General features: G+C 28.2%; 2 protein-coding genes across 2 annotated transcripts; one reads left to right on the forward strand and one right to left on the reverse strand.

Moving 5' to 3' along the window:
- Positions 1–435: 435 nt before the first annotated feature.
- On the reverse strand, positions 436–3,969 carry LOC130670127 (uncharacterized). Its single transcript, XM_057473338.1, has 2 exons — positions 3,840–3,969; positions 436–2,968 (listed from the first exon to the last, which is right to left on the reverse strand). The coding sequence occupies exon 2, from the start codon at positions 2,909–2,911 to the stop codon at positions 659–661; it is 2,253 nt and encodes a 750-aa protein (XP_057329321.1). The 5' UTR covers positions 2,912–2,968; positions 3,840–3,969; the 3' UTR covers positions 436–658.
- A 357-nt stretch (positions 3,970–4,326) lies between these two features.
- Positions 4,327–18,511, forward strand: LOC130670115 (uncharacterized). The gene is made up of 6 exons (XM_057473321.1): positions 4,327–4,545; positions 13,648–13,928; positions 14,824–14,865; positions 15,942–16,083; positions 17,016–17,190; positions 18,189–18,511. Exons 1-6 carry the CDS (start codon positions 4,525–4,527, stop codon positions 18,389–18,391), a joined length of 864 nt encoding a protein of 287 aa, XP_057329304.1. The 5' UTR covers positions 4,327–4,524; the 3' UTR covers positions 18,392–18,511.
- Positions 18,512–19,187: the final 676 nt, after the last annotated feature.

Here is a 19,187-nt window from a genome sequence, read left to right on the forward strand (position 1 = left end):
ATTGACTTATATGATTACAAATAATAGTATATATATATATATATATATATATATATATATATATATATATATATATATATATATATATATATATATATATATATTTTTGTATGTATAGATATATATAATACTATTATTTGTAATCATATAATTCAATATAAAGTTCTTTTCACCACATATATTGTCGGATACAATAAATTTTTTACATATTTAAAACATATATCTTTTTTTTACACGGGTTATCGCAAGTAGCTGTGAGTAAAGGTGCTTTCTTCAAGTCTGAAGCTCTGCAATTATATATATATATATATATATATATATACACATTATAATTGATATATTATTATGAACATGTTGAATTGTACAATGAATTTGTGAATGTCACAGATGTATTATCAAATACATTTTTGTTATATATTTTACTATATATAGTGAACATACATAGAGTAAGATATGTCACAAAAATATGTTTTATATTACATCCATGTCGTATATAAATTCATTTTACATGATCATTTATAAAAATTAATATAAATTACAACATATTAGAGGAATATAAAAACAATACGCTTTCGCTTCATTACTAATAAAACTACGAGAAAAAAATTTGATTTTCCTATATATTATATAATAAATTTTCAACTTCAATATTCTTCATTTATAATAACATTTCAATAGCAACGTATGCATTATTTAGTAGTTCATCATTTACAAATGGTGTTAAAGTTCTTTTCACCCAAATCGGCATACGATAACATTTTGTTCTTATTTCATCGTACACAATGAACTCAATAGTTGTTTTTAATGAAGTACATAAGTAAACTCCGAAGTTTGTGGAAGGCCGACCTAATATTTCAAAATAAGATTCTAAGGTTTTAAAAAATCGAATAGCTAAATAATATGTTCCATCCTTGAAAATTATATTCTGAATAATACCAATGCGATTATCTTTAGTTATTATTGTGTTATCATTATTATGAATAGAGTAAAAAAATTTTGGTGACCGTAAATTTTCATACTGTTCGGAATTTTCTATTAACCCATCAAATATGGGGCCATTCTCGTGATCTCCGTAGGCTTTGAATGTATTACTGTTAGAAATTTGAATATCTTCGACTTGAAAATTTGTTTGTTCTTCGAATCTTTTGTGGATCTGTTGTAGTGGTTGGTCGGGTTTTCTAACAAACGGACGGGTCAGTCTAATACTATTTTCATATGTAAAAGCTGATGTCGATTCCAATGATCCAAAACGTTTGTAATCGGCTACAAGATGAATGAGGCCGTGAATGTTATAACTTAAAAATTCTAATCCGTGTGTTTTTTCGGCATCAATTATAAATTTTTCTAAAGCCTTCTCAGCAAAATTTACATTTTCTTCCGATGAAGAGTCACTTAATAATACCCGCATTGAAGTATGTAAAAGTAAGAAATGATTATATTGATCATTTGTTATGATTCTATTAGAAACTACAATAAAAGTATATAATAATAACTGACGGAATTCGGTGGCTTTAAATGTACCATATTTATCTAGTTCTCGCGGAATCCTTGCAAATTCACGAGGACAATAATTTTGCAAGGTCATTAACCGATTTGATAAATAATCTATTTCAAAGGCTTGCAATTTATTTACTTGAAATTTTCCAAATATAACTGATTGTACTGTTTTTTTCATAACTCCTAAGCATACGAGGTGCATATAATCAAAAGAAACTTGATTTACTAAATCCATTGGCAATTTACGTATTGCTGACACACCAGTGTGGTGGTCTACATCTGTTAAATTTCTATATTCTTCATCGGTTCGTAATTCATAGTTGATACCTGGAAAACGACACGATTTTTTATAAGTTATACCCTCAATTTTACATTTTGAACAAGGGTTTCGAGCGACATGGGATACGTGACCTAAAGCATTTGCACGAGCAGGACTATCTGCGATATAACAACGCAACTGAATTGGTATCTTTTTACCCTTATAATCAATACCGCCTTTTGAAATGATAAGCTCGACTTCACTAACAAAATCCACAAAAAAATCTTCAAAACTTTGGGGCTTACTTTCTCCTTTATAAATACCGACAAGTTCCGGATTTTTAAGAAAGGGTATATTAATTAAACGAATTTGAATCGGCCAAATTTGAATTTTTTTATTTAATTCTGCTCCGTCAGTACTAAAATCAAAAACTAATGTTTCCGGAATAGATTCGAATGGTATGCGAGATATCATTGATTTAAGCTTTGATTCAAAACCGATGTGAAGATACTCGCCTGGAGCTACTATTTTTGTTACTATTTTTTCGCGAGGCGTTTTTATTAGTGATCGCGGATCTTTCGGCAAAAATAATAAATCTGGATGTGTACGTAAGACTTCTAATAACGCTTTACTCTGAGTCAAATTTATTTTATTATCAACTATACATTTGGCTAAAGTACTTCGAAAAACTTGTGGGTTGAATGAAGTATCATGTATATTTTGGTTTTCAGGTACGGAAGAATTTATTGGTATAGAAGGATCAGTAATATTGTTGTTATTTTCATTCATATTATTGTGATTTTCATTAATATTATTGTTATTTTTATTACTATTATTGTTATTTTCATTACTATTGTAACTACTATCAACATCCATCACTTCTTGATGATCATTGCAAAAATTTACTGCGAAATTAAAATTGTTACTATGGATATTATCAACAGGGGGTTCTGCACTGGGTAAACAAGCAGGTTCAGATGTATGAGGAATTGACTCGGAAGAGTTTAAAATAGGTTGGGTAAGCTGCGTATACTGTTTTCTTAAGAAATTGTCATTATGTACTTTCCTGACTTTCCTTGTCTGGTCATTGGTCAACTTATCCAAAGGTTTACGGCCATTGAATCGAATCCAATTTTTCTTGTAAGGGAATTCCATGGTAATGAAAGTTCCAAGTAAAAATTTTATTTTCAATTGAGATGTTAAATACTCGGTCTGTAAAGAAATAAATATAATTCTTGGATTAGTTATTGATCATTTCGGATATGTAGTACATATTAATTCTCTAAGCTAGACTAGCCTACTCTATACTCGGAAATGGAAAAATTCGCAAATTCATTTTTTTTTTTTCAAGTAAAAGACTGTACCAATATTTCTCTCTGCAAAAAAAAAAAAAAACATATTTTTTACCTTTGGTGATTTAGCGAAAAAAAATAAAAAAACCACCCCAAACATTTTTTTCTTCGAAATCCCTCTTAAACATACACGAATTAGCAATAAACGTTTAAATAAAACTTGTACAGAATTATTTATAGTATAAAAAATTAATCAGAATATATTTTGAATTAATTAAAAATAAGTCGTAACAGACGCTCTAAATTTTGTAATCAATTAAAACGTTCTGAATAATGCATGCCCGAGAAAAAAATTTTTTTATTTAATTTTATAAGATTTTACAGCAAAATTTTAACAGAATTTGATGCGATTTTAAAAATAAATTTATTCGAATATTATAAAATTTTAGAAAATTTTACCGGGTCATTGTCAGTATAAAATATTATTAATATATTATTTCCCGGACGGTACCTTAACTAATTTTCGTTTTTTTCTAAATTTATATTAAACTGTAATCATTTTTTTTATGATCAAGATTCTTCTTTTTATTTCAATATTTTTTGTGTTTTTTTTTTTTCGTGACTTATAGCTCCTAACGTCAAAAATTTCAACTTTATTTTTCCATAATCTTTTTATAAATTAACTTAAAAATTGATAATTTATCTGTGTGCGATTTACCGGATAATACACATGCTCGTAATGTTTTTTATTTAAGAATTTTCGAATGTTCTATTAATTATAAAAAAATTACCTGTTATAAGATGATGCAATTTATTTTTTTTTCTTATGCACGTTTTACGTGTAGAATTAATATATTTCACCACAAATTATTATTCATAAAATTATAGAATTATTTTCACCAATTCGTTCGGATTGTTTTATGTACTAAATTTGTATAAATGTAAACACGTGTATGTGTGCGGTGGATATACATACATGTAAATATACATATGTACATACATACCAAATACATATAAATTAAATTTAAGATATAGTATGAACTAGTGTACATGTTTCGCGCGCAAGCGCGCGTGTGTCGTTTTTCACATATTTATTTTAATGTATATTTTCGTGTCGTTTGTATATATTTTTTTGCTTTCGACCAATCACGTTACGAATAGTTCGGCTTCACATATATTTCAGCTAAATTTTATTATAGGAGGAGAATAAAATCTTGGCATTTCGTGCATACATATTCTATAGTCCGTTCAATCTATATGAACTATCGGAATAAACCGAATAGCAATGTTGAACCAAGCTGGTATAGCGTCTAATCCTGTTGCTAGAACGCGGTCAACAAGATCCCCTTCCCAAGCATCACACGAGCATCGCAACAGCCTTAACGATACATGGGAAGGGGACTTTTCATCCGCGTTCTGGCAGGAGTAGCGTCTATTGCATCCATATTATCAGGTATTTAGCGAGAATTCACGATAATGGAATATCTAAACAGCGAGGTTGGTTTTTTTAATTATTTGTTTATGATTTGATTCGAATATTTTATCGTACATTGATTTATTTTTTTATTTTCTTTAATTTAATAATGCTATTAACCTTTCAAACGTACACATATGTATATGCTAGTACATATTGCTTTTGTATAACTATACAGATATACATCCAGTGTATTCATGTAAGAGTGTGAATGTAGCAGACATCAGACAAATTAAAAATTATTAATAAATAAAGGAAACAATTTCAAAAAAAATATTTATTAAAAATTCACTTTATAATTTATAAATTTTTTAAATGCGCATTTTTTAAAAGTTTTTTTTTTATTAATTATTTATTCTATTTATTTCTAATTTTAAATTTCTGTGATATATGCTACATTCACACTCATATTCATGTACATGAAGCTGACATGCCTTCAACACATACACTTTTTCTTAGCTATACCAACACTTAAGAGTGGAATACTATCACTTGTAACAATATAAACTTATTTTTTAAATCAATTACAAATTAACTGACATACAACTTTGAAATGTATTAAACAATCTTGGAATACTGTTGCTTTTTTTTTGTTTCGTTTCATTTCTTTTTTTTTTTAACATAGGCTAGTGAAATTGTCAATCAAATTTTAACGATCAGAGAAAATGAGGTAATTGATTATTATCGTTTTTTTTGGGTAATTAGCTTTGTGATAAATTTTTCTCACATTACTTTTTAAAGTACTTACTAAAATAAATACTTGGCTCTTAACCTTATTTGTGTACTGAAGTGTTTATAGATTTTGAAAAAATGACAATAAAGTTAGCAGATATTTGATAATATTTGAATTTTTTTTAACAAAACATAAATATTAAACAAATATTTTGAAAAATTGCTCGCGCAGTTAATTTAATTTTCTACATGTGCATTTTCTTAGAAATATTTTTTTTTTTTATTATTTATCTGTAAAAAAAAAATTTATTTAAATTTCAAATGTCTGCTAACTATACTGTCATTTCGAAAATTTGTACATGTAATTTTTTAGAATTTCACTTATTTTTATTATTTAATTTGTTAATATGTATTTTTACAATTAACTTATCCGTTACATGTACATTCGTAAAAATTGTATTGTGCCTGCAATATTGGCTCTCATTATTCTCTTCTTTTTTATAAACGATATTGTATTTAGAGTATTCTTGCAATTTCATAAATCTTATGAAACTAAATTATGAGTTTCGAAAAAAAAAAAAATAAAAGTAATTTTTAATTTTAACATTGCGACATTAAATTTTTTTTTTATATTATAGAGGTTAATACTTTTTAATACACATAAATGTAATTGTGATTTAATGAAGTTAGCAAATTTAGGGAAAGCGCTTTGTTAAGGACAAAATTTCGTTGAATTTGTTATTTTTTCACTATGATGGCAATTTCACTTTCATGAATGAAAATTTATTTTGGATTGATAAATTGGTCGTACGTTATTAATAATTACTAGACTTCAGTTGGTATATTATTTTAAATGATATTAACATTTGCATATAACTACACGTAAAGCAAAAAACTACCAGTATCGAAAATTTTAAATTTGAAGATGCAAATGTCATGTACCTTATTTTTATAATTTGTTTGAATTTCATTTTGGAATGTTTCTCTATTTTTTAATTTATAAAAGTTTTATGTACTTTTAAAAAGCACTTCTTTTCTATTTTTTCATGAAATAATATAACCTTCCGATTAAATATATGAAATTTTTTTTACTATGTGTTCAGGATAATTTTCTCGTGTTTTTCGAAAATGATTTTGCTTGTTGTTATTTAACTTGTAAATAAGAATTGAAATTTCACATCCACCTTCTTCAGCCTTTTTTTTCTTGTTGTGGCTTTGGGATTTCGTTATGAATCAATTCATACTTAACATTTCAGATTACCGCATCACAAAACATTTCATTTTTTTCTATAATGAGTTATGATAATCAGCGATAATCAATTTAATGATTGTTTAAAGAATATTGTGTTACAGTCGCAAGAAAATACTGTTCATCGCTTTCACCCCCTGGTTGGGAGTTCTTGCTGTAATATTTAAAAATCCGTAGCTTGGAAATAAGGTTACTTCAAATCCAAGAGCGTAATAATTTATTGATAAAAAAATGTATCTACGTTCATCAACGGATATTATATATATTTATATATATATTAACTTAATGTATTTTCAGCTATCCCGATTTCATGAAACGTATACTGACAAAATGTTTTATTTATTAACGATAGATTTTAATAACTGCCAATAGTTAATAAATCTAAATAAATATTATTTTCCAACTTTTGATCATTTAATATGTAATAAAAATACCATTATCGAGAACAGTAATAATGATAATATTATTATTATTGTTATCGCATATTTTTCCTTATTCTTGTCCTAATATAAATAAATATGGTAATAACCATTTTTATAAACTTCAACTATTAATTTTTTAATTAATAAATTAATAGACAATAATTTTTTTTTTCTCGAAATAAAAATATTTTGATATATACTTTTACTATATCTGTAAGTTTTATTTTTGTTTTTACAGAGATGGTAACTATAATTAAGTTATATTGAAAATCTTCTTTTTTCAGCATTTAATTGTTTTTCTTTTTAATAGTATACGTTTAACTGGCTCCCAAAAATCAGAATTCCAACTTGTAAACTTTCGTAAAAAAATTTGTGATCTCAAAAATGTTTCTTAAGGAGGAATACCAGTTACTATATTATTTACTAAAAGGATTGGTGAAAATTTGTAAATTCATAATTTTTTTTCGCGTAATTATACGAGTTGCAACATTATTACTTACAGGGGTTGGTGACTGGGGGAATTTAGAATCACGATTAATTTTAAAAGGATATTTAAAGAAAAGTATGCCGCGGAGAAATAGATTATTATTAAAATTTATTTTACTGGGAGCTCGCGTTCCAATAATATTGACTTAAGGGTTCGGTGAAATGATTTTTTTGAGGTCACGATTTATTCTCAAGATATTTTAAAGATCAACTGTTGAGGGATTGGTGATATTAATAATCCATTTTAGTGAGAGTGTACGAGCAGTATTAATATTGGTTGAAGGGATTGTTCAAAATGTCGATTTAAAATTACGAAAAATTTTCAGAACTTTTTCAAGAATCACTGTATAAATTATTTATTTTTCAAATTATTATAGTGAAATTATGTAAGTAGCAATTATATACTTAAAGAGCCGGCAAGTGGGTACATTTTGTATTACGATAAACTCTGAAATTATTTCAAAAGACTGTGAAGAAGTTGGTGGTTTTTAAAAATTTTTTTACTGAGAATATGCTAGTATAGCAATCAAATTTTTTACAAACATCGATGAAGGGCTGGATTTTGAAATACGATAAATTTTTAAAACATTATGAAAAAGTACTGTAAAGAAATTGTTACTTTTTTTAGTTTCTTTTGTTAGGAGTATGCGAGTACAATAGCATTGACTAAAAGGGCCGACGAGGATTTGGTTTTTGGATTACGATTAATTCTGAAATTATTTCTACTGTGGAGATATTGTTAATTTAAATATTTTATGTTTGTGGAAATCAGTGAGTTGAAATATTTCTCTCTCTAGGGTGTTCTTGTGTAGGTACAAATTTATATGTATATCCCTGATTAAAAATATCGATTTAAAGGGATTAAAAAAAATTTTTTTTAATACTTTTAAATACTTTTGGATACCTTAAATATTGTTGAATCTCCCTTCTTATGGGCATTAAACATTGCAAATCCCTTTAAATCGATTTTTTAAATCAGGGATACGATGCTCGTCAACTGATTGGTCGACACTTAAGGTAGTTGTCCTACTACAATATTGTCAAAAAGTTATGAGCCATATACGTGGTAAGAGTAGGTTAGGTGGTAGTTAAAACGAGACATTGCTTTTGTTTGATACTGTACCCGTGAGAAGGTTACCTACACACTACTCATATATACGTATACACAAAACTATTGAACATTTTCTTAAATTAAAATTTGACAACGTTGCATATGCTCTGCCAGTTGCTGTATAGTGTACTGAGTATACGTTTAAATTTACCGCTCAAATAATACTGTGTATACTCGCGTACATCGTTGTCAGATTGTTTTTTTCCAATTCACCGACATGTATATTTTTTCATTTATTGTTGAACTTAGCGTTGCTATATCTCAACAATGAGATGGTGAATACTTAACTGTTTTTTTTTAAATAAATTCAGGACAAATTCATTAATTTTCTGTTAGTTTTTCAAAAGTTTCCGACTGTCAGTTTTTTTATTAGAATCATGAACGCGACTTGAAACGCATACTCCTTATTGCTCGCAATGTTAATGATACGAACTTTGATTATAAATATTTCAAATTAGAGATGGTCAATCGACTTTAAATTTTAATGGTAGTTGTATCTTAATACCTTTAATAAGTATAAAAATTTTAGAACTTTCTGACACTATGCCCATCACCCAACAACTACCTTAAACCCCAATTATGTTTGATTGTTAGTAGATTTTATATAACGGCAACAGTTCAAGTTTTTAATATGAAACTGTTAACAATATGTGTCATATTATTATTTGTTGAATATTGAATCGTTATTCTTGTTTTACAATTATTGATGTAATGTTTTCATAATACAATAATTGTTAGTATATTAAAATGGTTGCAGTTAAAAATTATCTGATTATAATAACGACGATTAAAAATAGTAAAAGGCTCCTATTTTTTCCTTTCCTGTTTATACAATAGGCGAACGGGGTAAATGAACGCATCTCATAATACTGAAAGCATGTATATACTTTTTATTCATATTTATTTATATTAATTTGATCAAATAAATTGTATAAATTATGTTGCATAAAAATAAGTTATTTATATTATATTAATACATTGTTAGGAAGATTGATTTGAACTCCACAAACTGATGTTTGATATTTGATTGGTACACAAAAATACTAATACTACTAAACTATTAGTGTAAGACGTATTCATACATAATGAAAGCGCCACCAATAAAGCGGATCGAAACATTTCGCGAGTATACGTATACACAATACACACTGATTTCTTTAGTAGTGTACGTAAGCGCACGTAGCCGAGACGTATGTTAAATATTGATATTACTTAACTATATATTATAGATATATCTATGCACTAAACAGTATGTATATCCTCTTCTAAAAAGTTGATGACCGGATGTCGTATCGTTTTACGTCACTTCTGTGACTATTTTATTCGGTTGTCGATTGGTCGATTGAGATAGTGGCGGGATTTTTGAAAGAATGAAGGCGAGCGAAGCGAGCTTGTTATGTCTAGTGCATATAAATGCGTTTAACTAGAAGTTTTTTGTACGCAGGCGCGCACATGTTTGATTTAATCTGAAATTATTTCTATTCAACCGATCAGGAATCAGATCTCACTTCTCTTCATCTTTGTTTACCTTCAACTTGATAATGTATTTTTTATGAAAAGAAACTTTTATGCGTTAACTGCCGTGCTTTATAACCTGCTGATTTAAAATTTTTTTTTTATGTTTTCACATACTGGTAAAGATACTGAAAATATTTAAACATCAAGTAAGGCTCATACTATTATTCAAATAGGTTGGCAATGGTTACAATTTTAAGTAGAAAACAGTGAATAATATTCTTATAATTGTTTCTATCATGTGAGATGGTTAGTGGTACCATATTGTGTTAGAGTAATATGAACAACCTGCACAGCGAGGACTAGTCATTTTCAATACTAGCTGAGATAGTAGAGTTTACTATTCTTACAGTCAAAATTGCAATCCTGGATAGGAAAGCCTACTATACTCACAGGATAGTTTTTCTTATATAAACTTCGTCGTCTTATACAAATTGTTGAAGATGAACTGGAATGCATACTGCACCATCGTACAAAAATGTTTATTTAACCGTAAAAAGATTTTGATTTAAGAAAAAAAATTCGATTCAAGGTACAAATTTCAAGATGATTATTCGGTGCAAGATAATTTTGATTTTCCGAATCGTTAAAAAAAAGTTTCTTGAATTACGAATATTTTTCTCGATTCGAACTAGTTTTTTTCTATGTTGTTATGATTCGTAAAAACATCAGAGAACTTTAAAATACATTTAGAATCAATATTAATAGCTGGAATGATTTAATTATATAAAAATTTTAAATCTGCTTCAATTTAAACAGTATGTAGTCTGAGTATTTAGCTATAAATAGTTATACTTTAGCATAAGAAAAAAATTATTTTTATTAAAATAAAGAAATTAAAAATTTGCAGTTGAATACAAATTCAATAATCGACTATATATTGTTGTTACAAAACATATACATAAACTTGCACATTATCTAGAAATCAGTCAGAATAGCTTCGTAGAACTTCAAAACGTCGAGATATATGAGAAATTCGATTTTGAAAAATCTGATGAAAACCAATAATTTCCCTTTCTTTTGAAAATATTTAATTTTTGTAGCGGGAAGTTATAAACCGCTAGATTTATCAAGCTTATCTTGTAATGTTTTGTTTATATATATATATATATATATATATATTAGGGTGAGCCAAAAAAACCAACCTATCGAATTTACGTCTTAAAAAGGACCTATATATCGAGAAAAAAATTCTCATATTGGGCAAAATTTTTAGCTCAATTTTAAAAGGTGTCGGTAGCCATTTGAAATTTCCCATTTAAATAACATGCAAAAAAATTTTTTTTGATTAAAAATATTATAACTTTTGAACCATGTGAGACAAAAATTCGGCTGTAGAATATTATTGTATGGCATTAAATTTCATAAAAGAAAGTCCTGGGAGTCGAATTTGTAAACTTGATATTTCGTATACTCACCGGCTATCAAAGTCTAGAGTAAACAGAATCATACAAATTTCAGGCTTTATTTGGATTTTCCAAATACTTTTCTTTTATTGTGATCGATAACAAAATATTATTCGTAACAACGTGGAAATTGTTGGTGATTTCATTGCACTACATGTAGAACAAATTTTCTCGTAGTATTGACATTTTTAATAATAAAGCCTTAAATTTGTATGATTCTATTTACTCTAGACTTTGATGGCCTGTGAGTATACGAAATATCAAGTTTACAAATTCGACTCCCAGGACTTTCTTTTCAGAAATTTAATGCCCTACAAGAATATTCTAGAGCCGAATCTTTATCTCACACGGTTCAAAAGTTATAATATTTTTAATAAAAAAAAATTTTTTTGCATGTTATTTAAATGGGAAATTTCAAATGGCTACCGACACCTTTTAAAATTGAGTTAAAAATTTTGCCCAATGGGAGAATTTTTTTCTCGATATATAGGTCCTTTTCAAGACATAAATTCGATAGGTTGGTTTTTTTGGCTCACCCTAATATATATATATATATGGGTCATTCCATGTCAAATCGACCAATAGTTGGAATCGACCCCTTTCGATATGGACGAATTTTGGTCAGAAGTTTTCTATTACCATATAACGCAATTCTGCAAAAGGAAAAAAATTTGAAAATTTTTCTTCAAAAGTTATGAAAAATACAAAATTTCGCGATTTGTCCAGTTTTTCAACTTTATTTTTTAAATATCTTAAAAACTATGATAGTTACAATAATGATCCAAAGCTTGTTTTGAAAGGGATACTCGAGGCTATGAAAAAAGAAAAAATTTGAAAAATGACAAATTTGTCAAATTTTGAACTCTTGAAATTCGTCAAAAATGACGATCGACATTAAAATTTTGGCTCAATTTTTTTTGTATAACACCTCGTACTTATTTTAAGAGATCCTGAAATTTTTAGAACTTCGATTTTTGTTTTTTGCAAAAATATGAATTTTTGAATTTTATTAAAAAATAAAATTTTTGATTTTCTTCATTTTTTTGTTGCGTTAAGTAAACAATCACATAATTTTCTAAATTTCAGCAGTAAAAATTTCTCTCATCGACATAATAATGTGAAAACAGACCATTATTTACGGTTATATTCTAGTTTATTCGATATCTATCGATACAAAAAAAAAAATTTGTCTAATAAAGTTCAAAAATTAATATTTTTTCAAAAAACAACGAACACAGTTGATAGATATCAAATAAATAAGAATATAACCGTCAATTATGGTCTCTTTCACATTATTATGACAATAAGTGAAATTTTTACTGCTGAAATATACAAAATTGCGTGATTGTTTACTTGACTTAACAAAAAAATGAAGAAAAACAAAAATTTTATTTTTAAATAAAATTTATAAATTCATATTTTAGCAAAAACAAAAATCGAAGTTCTAAAAATTTCAGGATCTCTTAAAATAAGTACGAGGTGTTATACAAAAAAAATTGAGCCAAAAAGTTAATATCGATCGTCTTTTTCGACGAATTTCAAGAATTGAAAATTTGTCATTTTTCAAAATTTTTTTTTGAATATTTTTTTTTTTTCCATAGCCTCGAGTATCCCTTTCGAAACAAGCTTTCGATCATTATTGTAACTATCATAGTTTTCATTAAATTTTGTATTTTGCATAACTTTTGAAGAAAATTTTTCAAATTTTTTTCTTTTTGCAGAATTGCGTTATATGGTAATAGAAAACTTCTGACCGAAATTCGTCCAAATCGAAAGGGGTCGATTCCAACTATTGGTCGATTTGACATGGAATGACCCATATATTTATAAAAAGAAAAAAACAGAAAATACACTTTAACGGTAAAAAATTGGAGGGAGCAGAAGAATTAAAAAATTTTGTAGGGATTTTTGGAAGGCTGTTAAGCCAGTTGTAATATTCTGGTGCGAATATTTTTCAAAAAGTTATAGCTTTTAAAAAGTCACTAAAAGATTATTAAATTCTTCTATTCCCTCAATTTTTTTGCTGAGTGTACGTTCATAATTATTGGATGAAAAAATAATGAGAATGTTCTTGCGAAATCATTACGATAATTATTGACAATCTAAAGTACATGAGTTAAATTATCTACGAAACAGTGAATATTTAATAATTGCTGAAACTAATTGTACCTCTTATTAAAATGTATTCTTTTTTTTTATTACAACACAAGTTTCAGTCATATACACAGTGAGCTTTTTTTCTAAACTTCATTTTAAATTTATAGTGTGATGGTGATAGTGATTCCAGCAATTCCCAATCTAGTCAAAAAAAATTCAAGCTTAGCAATGCTGCTAAAGTCAGTGTTCAGACATCAGGGATTAGATCATCACCATTAAAACCGCCTGAGAAGTCACGAATTCCTCATGTCATGGATGACAAAAAATATAAATTGATTAATGTAACAAACCAATCTGGCATTATACCAACGACTGTTAGCTCGGCATTGCTTATGAAGAAAATTAATGAAGTTCTACGCTACTCTCAAGAGGGTTTGCGATTCATGACGTAAGTAGAATTTTTCCAATGTCTCAAACACGATAACAATAATTAGAATTATTGTAGTAATTATTATCGTAAACTTCCCTGGTGAAAATTTTTGAATGAAAAAAAAGTTACAGGTCCCTAAATGACAACGAAAAATGAAGTTCACTTTTCGTTGACATTGAAGTTCAAAAAATTAATATTTTTTAATATTCATTCATTTGACGTATATATGATTTCAGATACTTTTTGTAGAAAATTAAATTTCCTAAAAGAATTTGCTTGTCAAAATTTTAAAATAATATTTTTTGATGGATTAAAAATGGAAAATAATCAAATAAAATTTAACACTGAGTTAACTAAATTTTTGTTGATCTTTGAAGCCCTGTAACTTTTTCCCAGTTCGTTTGACGTAAAAAATGCATCAGCACTTTTATGTAGAGGATTTAATTTCCTACGAAATTATAATAGGCGGAATTTAAAAAAAAATTTTTTTCATAGTCTTAACAATGAAGAACTAAATTGAAAAATTTTCGCGTGTATTTTAAATAGAAAAGGAGACCCCTCTTTGTGATAGCTCAATTTTAAAGATATCTGACTGAAATTTAGTGAAGATTTTTTTTTTATAATATTAAGTAACTTTTGAGCCCATAAGACGTTAAAAAAAACATTTGTTTTTTTTGGGACACCCTAATGTGAACGTGTATGTGTCATTCTACCAGAAAAATTTGTTTTGAAATATGACTTTCATTGTTCATTTTATAATTTTCTGGAGTCATTGTTTACATTAAAAAAAAATTTAATGAAGGTTGAAGCTATACCTATATTTTGTTTGTTATGATCTTTTGAATTCTTTTCGATGCTAGTAGTTTTAGGATTTCATTGCAATTTTAAAAGTAGATGATTGTTTTTGTTTCAGAGAAATGGAACCAAAAATTAATCAGCTGTCTCGACAGATTGGGTATGTAAAATTGATTTATAATTGATTTATTATTCCAAATTATTCACACAAATTATAAAACAAGGTGGCCACAAAGAAATGATTTCAAAATTCTCTGATATTTCCCGGTTTTTCAGTAAAGTTTTCCACATTTTTCCCTGATTTAGAAACTTTATTCGTATCATTTAGATATTCGAAGTGTTTATTATATTTTCATTTTTAATAATTAAATTGATAATTACGTTATACGAGAAACCATAGAAAATGTCAATAAAATAAATTAATATTGGTTACTTTTGATAATTCGATGTTAAAAATCTATAAGTTAAAATATTTAATGAGAAATTTTGTGATTTAAAGAAATTCAAAATACACTGATTACAAAAATTAAGGATTATTAAAAAAATTTCAAATTTTTAGTAATTTTCAACAGTTTGTAACTCGAAGGAAAATAGTCATACAATAAAAACAATAAGTCAAACTGTAGCTTCAAGTATCTGTTTTCTGATGTGGGTCTTTAAATTTTTTTATTATGCATGGTTCCAGAGTAATAAAAAATCAATCATAATTATCGAAAAAAATTTATCGAAGCTCGAAGACCGTTTTTAAGACTAGCAAAAATTCGGTAAATCTCTTTCTCGATAGTTTTCTTAGAAACCACATATAATTAAAAAATTTCAAGACCAGATTAGAAAACTAGACACTTGGAGCTCCAATTTGCCTTTTTTGTTTTTGTCGTATGACCATTTTCTTTCGAGTTACAACCTGTTGACAATCACTTTAAAATTTGAAATTTTTTTTATATCTCTTAATTTTTATAAGTTGAGTGTAATTGAAAGTTTTTTAAATTTTGAACTGTTTCTATTTCATTTCCGGATACTTTTCGAAATTCCCTGAAATTTCCATGATGTTTCCCGGTTGTAATGAATTCCCTGATATTTCCCCATTTTCTCTGTTTTCTCGGTTCGTGGCCACCCTGTCAATGCAATATCGCCTTAAACGCTGAAATCTAATTCAGATTTGTTTTTTATTTTTTTGCTTATCTAATTAGTAAAGCTGAAGCTTTAATTTACGATTTTTCTATCTTATTTGTTTAGTGAGCTATCAGAAAAAGTTGAAGTACTCTCCAACAGAAGAGCACTCGGTCAAGATTTACTGTATCCCGAGTATCTACCATTTGCGACGGAAGATGACGTGAAAAATTACGAAAACGCCAGTGACGAAGATAGAACTAAATTTGTAAGTTTAATTTTTTGAAATTGGTGATTCGAGCAAAACCCCTAGTCACTAGTGTCTTTTTGTACGTATGGATCTTACGCGTGGCTTGTTCAAGAGCTGCTTATTGCTCAAGATCGATTTTGAGCCTTGAACAGATCTTGAACAAGCCATGCACAACTATTTTCAACTATAGTCTTCCTCCAAAATTAAATTTTAACCTGACATTAATTTCTCGTGTAAGGCATGCTATTGAAATGTAGCCACAAGCATCTGCAGCAAGACACATAAGCAGGAAAAGATAGTAACGTCTATCGAACTTGGGACCAGTCTTGCTCAAGCCTTGAACACAATTGTTGTACGTGAAGTTGATGGTATTTAATTTCCTAATTTATATGTAACTTGAATGATTATATATTATTGTATCTAAACGGAGTACTCCTTTCCATATAACAATATTTTTAAATTCTTGAGCAAGTATGCTCTCAAGATCGATAGGTGCTAGTGTCTTTTTCTACGTATGTGTCTTGCCGCTGATATTTGTGATCAGATATAGATTGCAAGCTTGGTGCAAGTCTTACGCAAGAAATTCGTGTCAGATTATAACCCAATTCTGGAGGAAGGGTATAGTTGAATATAGTGGCTCAAGGCTCAAGGTCAATTTCGAGCCTTAAACAGATTTTGAGCAAGCCGTGCGTAAGTATCTACTGTAAGTTATTGATGCGTCAGACACTTTTTCATTGCACCATGTTTTAGATTCCTTTAATATTCTCGCGTACGATATCTTTAGCAAGACGTACACAAATCTTAACATTGGTTTCTTGATACATGATCTCGCGAAAGATACATACGTAGAAAAAGAAACTAGCAGCTAGGGGTCTGCTCAAGATATCTACTCCAGAATTTTGCTTACACACGTGTTACTTGGGTTCATGTAAATATCATATTTGTTTCAGAAACATTATATAACCAGCTTCCGAGGGGGAAAAGATGTCCATGAAAATTTGCGGTTTGTTTTGAAAAATAATTTAATTTTTAAGGAAGAATTGCTGGTTCTCTTTAATTACGTTGAAGCTTCGGAAGCTAAGCCCAATGTTGTATTGGGCACACAATTAGATTGGGATTTTTATGGTAAGTATGGTTCCTGTATGAAAATTTTAATGAATTCTTCAGGGTGGTCACAGACCGAGAAAACCTGGAATATCGGAAAATATTAGGGAATTTAATCCAACCGTGAAATATCATGGAAATGTTCAGGAATTTCGAAGAGTATTCGAGAATTTAATTGCGACAGTTCAAAAGTTCCGAATTTTTCAATATCATACACATAATTATAAAAATGAAGGGAATTAAAAAAATTTTCAATTTTTAAGTGATTTTCAACGGGCTGTAACTCGAAAAAAGATGGTCGTACAATAATAACAATAAAAGAAAATTATAGCTTCAAGTGTCTGGTTTTCAGATTTGATCTTGAAAATTTTGTATTACGCACGGTTCCGGAGTAATAAAAATTTATTCATAAGTGTCGAAAAAAATTAATTGAAGCCCGTAGACCGTTTTTAAGATGAGCAAAAATTTGGAAAATTTTGTTTTCGATGGTTTTCTCATGGTTACTCCGGAACCCGTGCATAATGAAAAAATTTCAAGAGCAGATCTGAAAACAAGACTCTTGAAGCTACAATTTGCTTTTTTTGTTATTGACGTACGAACATTTATCTTCGAGTTACAGTCTGTCGGAGATCACTTGAAAATTTGGAATTATTTTAATATCCCTTAATTTTTGTGATGATTATATTTTGAATTTTGTTTAATCACGAAATTTTGTAATAAATATTTTAACTTACATATTGTTATCATCAAATAATCAAAAGTAGGCCATATTAATTCATTTTATTGACTTTTTTTTGGTATCTCGCATAATTTGATCGTCGGATTTAATTTTTGACAGTGAAAATATAATTAAAACTTTAAAATTCGTATTGATTGAATAAAATTTCCGAATCACGGAAAAAAGTGAAAAAATTGACTGGAAAACCGGAAAATATCAGGGAATTTTGAACTCATTTCTTTGTGGCCATCCTGTTCTTGCTTTATTTATTTTTTATTTATGTCTTTGTATTTAATTACAGCGGCGTTCAGAGTAATGTTCCCTGACATGACCAGACAACAATTCAAAGAAGCCTTTAAAGCCGCTCTAAAGGCTGCAGATACCAGGGTAAAGAAAAAAATTGCAAACCCTGAGAAGCCGCCAGTCAAAAGAAAGAGTCGAAAGAATATCGCAAAAGATTTTTATGATAAGCCGTATCACAAAGAAAATGACAACACACAATGATATCTATATTTTGCACTAAATTTACTATTATTTTGTTAAAAAGTTTATAATTACATTAGAATTATGTAAACAGACATCGCCTAAATACAGTCAGTGACTGTACATTAACAGTAAAATAATTCATGAAAAATTTGGTATCGTCTTCCTTTAAAATATATCCTTTCCTTTTTTTTTATTCTTATGAATTTGTAAACTAGTATTTCAAATTTTAGCGCCAAGAATTATTTTTTCAATAATCCTGCACACAACGCCATCTAGCGAAACAATTTTTGAATGATCGATTGATAATCGGAAACCCTTCTTTATTGATCTTTTTTCATTGATAAGTTATCTTATGTGATGGTAAAAATGAACATTTTTACCGGTCCATCCAATGGGAGAAAGTTGCTGGAAAGTTGGGCGAAAGTTGGGGTTAAATTCTTGTCGACAACTGTTACCGTCATTTTGACACCACCTTGCGGCAGTAGATTTCCGCCAAATTGCGGGTACTAGTTGTCGACAACTTTTGGCCAACTTGGCTATCAGGGAAATCACGATAAACTGACTGTGAACCCATGATAAAGCCTCAGTGTTACCATTGTTGGGTTACCATAAATCGATAGCTGATCGACAGTAAAATTATCATGAAAGTATGGTAATTTAATTCTAAACCTACAAAAGAATCACAAGTGAAATCACTATGGAACTACCATAAAATTACTGTAAAATTACTATATAACCAGAGTGACGAAATGGCACAAAACGACTGTGAATTCACTATGAAATTACCATCAATACACAGTAAACTTACGGTAAA

Source organism: Microplitis mediator, chromosome 6 (genome assembly GCF_029852145.1).
Source record: "Microplitis mediator isolate UGA2020A chromosome 6, iyMicMedi2.1, whole genome shotgun sequence".
Lineage (NCBI taxonomy): Eukaryota > Metazoa > Arthropoda > Insecta > Hymenoptera > Braconidae > Microplitis > Microplitis mediator.

Coding starts and splice junctions, on each gene's coding strand:
- LOC130670115 (XM_057473321.1), top strand. CDS start 4,525: ATGGAATATCTAAACAGCGAG. Junction 14,866..15,941: donor CAGCTGTCTCGACAGATTGG/GTATGTAAAATT, acceptor TTATTTGTTTAG/TGAGCTATCAGAAAAAGTTG. Junction 16,084..17,015: donor ACGAAGATAGAACTAAATTT/GTAAGTTTAATT, acceptor TATTTGTTTCAG/AAACATTATATAACCAGCTT.
- LOC130670127 (XM_057473338.1), bottom strand. CDS start 2,911: ATGGAATTCCCTTACAAGAAAAATTGGATTCGATTCAATGGCCGTAAA.